Raw genomic sequence first — 5,496 nt, 5'->3', positions numbered from 1 at the left:
GGTAGGGCGCGAGGTAGGGCGTGACGTAGGGCGTGAGGTAGGGCGCGAGGTAGGGCGCGAGGTAGGGCGTGATGTAGGGTGCGAGGTAGGGCGCGAGGTAGGGCGTGGCGTAGGGTGCGAGGTAGGGTGCGAGGTAGGGCGCGAGGTAGGGCGTGACGTAGGGCGCGAGGTAGGGCGCGAGGTAGGGCGCGAGGTAGGGCGTGATGTAGGGTGCGAGGTAGGGCGCGAGGTAGGGCGTGACGTAGGGCGCGAGGTAGGGCGTGAGGTAGGGCGTGACGTAGGGTGCGAGGTAGGGCGCGAGGTAGGGCGTGACGTAGGGTGCGAGGTAGGGCGTGAGGTAGGGCGTGATGTAGGGCGCGAGGTAGGGCGCGACGTAGGGCTTCAGGCCTGCGGTAGGAACAACCCTTTGGCGCTGGTGTAGGTCTGACAAGGTATGGAGTTCAGCTTCCTAACCTATCTGAAAGCAATGGACAGAGTTCAGCTTCCTAACCTATCAGGCAGTAAGGTGGAACTATTATTTTTGACTATCTACCAACCCCTATCCAATTCCCTTGGATCTGAAGACCCTAGGGAGTTACTCCAACTCAGGAAATGCCTCACTGACATTGTGTGTATTTTGCCCAACATTTATGAACTGCAATAACTACATTTCAGAACTGTAAACAATTGAAATGGAATAAACCCCATCCCTGTTTACCAAACAGGTTGAAGAGAAACACAAGCAACAATCCCTATTTGCACATAAGAGGTTCATCACGCGATTATATTGTGGGCTAACGCAGTGATGTTCTGCCCTCTGGTGATGATAAATGCATCTACAGGCTATATCTTTAAAAAGCCCACCCCAGTCTAGTTTTACATGATGTGATTGGCTGATCGCCTCTCTTAGACGCCACATGACATTTCTCTCGTATCTCATTGGTCGAATCATGTGACTCTCACACAGAATGGAGAAATGAGGAAGTGGGTTGTTGTTGTGGTTAGCTAGCTAGCTAGCTGCTGAGGCTACAACAGTTTATCCACCAGTGTGTTAACTTACGACTAATTTCAAGGTTTAGTCAGGTATCGTTGTTTTTATACTTGTTTAAATGTTTAAATGTTATGTTCATTTGTACGGAATGTTTGATAAATGTAACGCTAGCTAGCTGACAGAGTTTTCTAGCATAGACAGATGGGTTACTATAGTTATCAATACATTGTATTCTAGCTAGCTACAAAATATAGCTACTTCTACATTTGTGATTCTACAAAAGGTACTGGAGACGATGGAAAAACCTTTCTCCTAGCTAGCTACTATCGCTTTAGTGTAGAGATTTCTCCTCAGAGCCTTTCTGTGGTTATCAGTTATGGATCTTCTCTTCAAGGCAAGGTGAGGGTGTAGTTAGTTGTTGACAGGGGTCACATGAATGTACTGCACCAGGAGGTTAAAGGACTGGGGTGGAAGGTTGAGGAGCGTGAACTGGCTGAGGGGTTTGTTTACTAGTACATAGGCAGCCCTATGCTTTCTACATGTCTCTCTCTCTGCTCACCCTCTTTCTCTGTCTTATCTCACATTGCTCTCGCTCTCTCAATCCCTCTCATTCTCTCTCTCTCAATCCCTCTCATTCTCTCTCTCTCTCTCAATCCCTCTCTCTCCCCTATCTATCTAATCTAATTCTATCTATCTATCAGAAAGAATTGTGGAGATGGAGGTGTCAGGCTACCAGTCCAAGCTGCTGTGTGAGCTCAATGAGCAGCGGAAGAGAGACTTCTTCTGTGACTGCAGTATAGTCGTTGAGGGGCGGGTCTTCAAGGCCCATCGCAACGTCCTATTCGCCGGCAGCGGCTACTTCCGAGCCCTATTGGTCCACTACCTACAGGTGAGTCGTTTTATTAAGTTGAACGTGGGATTGATACAAAATGTGTAATTAAGGAGCCTGTGTATTATTTTACTAGATGCTTTCACGTGTTTAAAAAGAAAGGTAAATTGATAATGCCATAGTAACCCAGTTGGCCCATGGCACTCCTGTGGAAAGGACACTGGTTGAGTAAACTCTGATCTAAGTGCTAATCTAGTTTTATAGCCTGTTTACAATATACTTTACTTCCTTGAATCTCTCTACCACCCTCCTCAGGACAGCGGTCAGCACCACAGTACAGCCTCTCTGGACATTGTGACGGCCGAGGCCTTCTCCTCCATCCTGGACTTCCTGTACTCGGGCCGACTGGACCTGCGCAGCGACAACGTCATCGAGGTGATGTCAGCGGCCAGCTACCTCCAGATGACTGACGTGGTGTCCTTCTGTAAAGGCTACATCCGCTCCTCTCTGGAGATCTGTAACAGGGAGAAAGAGAGGGATAGAAACAAAGAGAAGGAGAGAGACGGTCCGGCTGACAGTGGAACCCCAGCCATGCCACCTCCCTCTTCCACCGCCTCTGTAGCTGTAACTCTTCCTTCGTTGTCACTAGAGGGAGATGGAGTTACTCATGTACGTTCAGAATCCCCCCCTTCCACTGTCACAGACCCCCCATCCTCGGCAGCAGCCCTCCCCAGGGTCCCCACGCCCCCCGGCCCTAGCAGAGACTCTGAGAGCGACTGCAGCTCCAGAGGGGAGTTCCCATCTCATATTATTGTGGGCCGAACCCCACACGGACACGGGGACCATGTGATGAACCCCCTTTCCTCTGGGTTGACCCTAGAACTGGTGCGCCCCAAGATCGAGTACGACCCCGATGACGAGCCCGAGGAGGGGTCTCCCGATACCAAAGACCTGACGTTGTTTATGGGACCCCCCCTCCACACCCACCACCCAGACCACCTCCATGACAGGCTGGCGTCCTCCAGCCCTTCCCCCAGCAGCGAGCGCTCCTCCCTGGGCTTCGGGGGCTGCCACGCCAGGCAGTTCATGGATGTGCTGTTGAGAGGCGGCTCCAGCCCCCACAGGGACAGAGGGGAGCAGGGCCAGATGTTTGCCCAGGGAATGGGCCTCTGGGGTGGGGGAGGCAGGGTGGATGAGGGTCTGGGGATGGGTGGGTCCTCTATCATGGAGATACAGAGCGACTGGTACGGAGAGGACACAGGTAATGACATTCAGTTAGTTTTTATCTCTATAAGGTTTTACATGAAACTTTAGTTTCTTCTTGTTTCTTTTTTTGTGTTTTTTTTTCTTGCCACTATCAGGCTTTGGTTTATGCTTTGGTTTAGGCTTTGGTTTAGGCTTTGGTTTAGGCTTTGGTTTAGGCTTTGGTTTAGGCTTTGGTTTAGGCTTTGGTTTAGGCTTTGGTTTAGGCTTTGGTTTAGGCTTTGGTTTAGGCTTTGGTTCAGGCTTTGATTCAGGCTTTGATTTAGGCTTTGGTTTAGTGGCCAGAGGGTTTCTTTCTACTTTCATGACAAGAAGATTTGCTTTTAAAAAAGACCAAATTGTGACGTTATATTCACTTTATAACATCGACTGAAGGACTCATTAATGCTGCAGGTGATTGGTGGTAACAGTGTGTACTGTATAGTTAATTGTTTAATTGACTTTCCTCCCCTGCAGGAGATGGCTTGGTGGTGTCGGTTTGTTCTGTAGATTGATTGATTCATTGTTTAATATGACTTTCCTCCCCTACAGGTGATGGCTTGTTAGTGCCGGTGAAGCTCCACAAGTGTCCGTTCTGCCCGTACACCGCCAAGCAGAAGGGCATCCTGAAGAGACACATCCGCTGTCACACTGGAGAGAGACCCTTCCCCTGTGAGACATGTGGCAAGAGGTTCACAAGGCAGGAACACCTCCGCAGTCACTCACTCAGCGTAAGAGAGAGAGAGTGTGTGTGTGTCTGGTGTGTGTGTGTGTCTGGTGTGTGTGTGTGTCTGGTGTGTGTGTGTCTGGTGTGTGTGTGTCTGGTGTGTGTGTGTGTGTGTGTGTGTGTGTGTGTGTGTGTGTGTGTGTGTGTGTCTAAAAATACAAAGACAGACATTGATCTTTTGTAATGGACCATCTCCCCTTCTGTCACGGGGTGTCTGTGTGTTTACATGTCATTATCGTGGTCATGTCTGTGTGTTTGTCAGTCTGGGGGGGGGGGGGGGGTATTGCGGCTTCTATCAATGTAATTGTCTGCATCGTTGTCTGAACCAATCCCTCATATTTGTTTTATTATATTTACAGTACCAGTCAAAAGTGTTAGAACACTTCATTCAAGGGTTTTTTCTTTATTTTTACTATTTTCTACATCGTAGAATAATAGTGAAGACATCAACACTATCAAATAACACACATGGAATCATGTAGTAACCAAAACAAGTGTTAAACAAATCTCTATATTTGAGATTCTTCAAAGTAGCCAAACTTTGCCTTGATGACAGCTTTGTACATTCTTGGCATTCTCTTAACCAGCTTCATTAGGTAGTCACCTGGAATGCATTTTAAATAACAGGTGTGCCTTGTTAAAAAGTACATTTTGTGGAATTTCTTTCCTTCTTAATGCGTTTGAGCCAGTCAGTTGTGTTGTGACAAGGTAGGGGGGTATACAGATATACCCTATTTGGTAAAAGACCAAGTCCATATTATGCAAGAACAGCTAAAATAAGCAAAGACATGAAGACATGAAGGTCAGTCAATATGGAACATTTCAAGAACTTTGAAAGGGTGGCTACTTTGAAGAATCTCAAATATAAGATATATTTAGATTTGTTTAACACTATTTTTTTTGGTTACTACATGATTTAATTTATGTTATTTCATAGTTTTGAAGTCACTAACTCTGGAATGAGTCAGTGTTCTAACACTTTTGAATGGTACTGTATCTCTGACCACCATCCAGTCCTTCAGCTCCCCTCAACCCCTCCCATCTATCTCTGACCACCATCCAGTCCTTCAGCTCCCCTCAACCCCTCCCATCTATCTCTGAACACCATCCAGTCCTTCAGCTCCCCTCAACCCCTCCCATCTATCTCTGAACACCATCCAGTCCCATCCTTCAGCTCCCTTCAACCCCTCCCATCTATCTCTGACCACCATCCAGTCCTTCAGCTCCCCTCAACCCCTCCCATCTATCTCTGAACACCATCCAGTCCTTCAGCTCCCCTCAACCCCTCCCATCTATCTCTGAACACCATCCAGTCCCATCCTTCAGCTCCCTTCAACCCCTCCCATCTATCTCTGACCACCATCCAGTCCTTCAGCTCCCCTCAACCCCTCCCATCTATCTCTGAACACCATCCAGGCCTTCAGCTCCCCTCAACCCCTCCCATCTATCTCTGAACACCATCCAGTCCCAACCTTCAGCTCCCCTCAACCCCTCCCATCTATCTCTGAACACCATCCAGGCCTTCAGCTACCCTCAACCCCTCCCATCTATCTCTGAACACCATCCAGTCCTTCAGCTCCCCTCAATCCCTCCCATCTATCTCTGAACACCATCCAGGCCTTCAGCTCCCCTCAACCCCTCCCATCTATCTCTGAACACCATCCAGTCCTTCAGCTCCCCTCAACCCCTCCCATCTATCTCTGACCACCATCCAGTCCCAACCTTCAG

General features: G+C 48.5%; 1 protein-coding gene across 3 annotated transcripts in view; it reads left to right on the top strand.

Moving 5' to 3' along the window:
• The first annotated feature begins 931 nt into the window (after positions 1-931).
• LOC139392040 (zinc finger and BTB domain containing 8B) overlaps positions 932-5,496 on the top strand; it is a 7,639-nt gene continuing 3,074 nt past the window's right edge. Inside the window, exons 1-4 of one of the 3 annotated variants that reach the window (XM_071139690.1) lie at positions 932-1,062; positions 1,672-1,859; positions 2,115-3,060; positions 3,594-3,772. In XM_071139690.1, coding sequence (XP_070995791.1) covers positions 1,686-1,859; positions 2,115-3,060; positions 3,594-3,772 — 1,299 coding nt within the window. In that variant the 5' untranslated portion in view covers positions 932-1,062; positions 1,672-1,685. Of the gene's footprint in view, positions 1,370-1,671; positions 1,860-2,114; positions 3,061-3,593; positions 3,773-5,496 lie in introns of all 3 variants that reach the window. The other 2 variants (XM_071139691.1, XM_071139692.1) reach the window with 2 other exon arrangements.

The sequence above is a fragment of the Oncorhynchus clarkii genome, chromosome 32, assembly GCF_045791955.1.
Source record: "Oncorhynchus clarkii lewisi isolate Uvic-CL-2024 chromosome 32, UVic_Ocla_1.0, whole genome shotgun sequence".
Lineage (NCBI taxonomy): Eukaryota > Metazoa > Chordata > Actinopteri > Salmoniformes > Salmonidae > Oncorhynchus > Oncorhynchus clarkii.
This window is presented reverse-complemented; position numbering and strand designations above follow the sequence as displayed.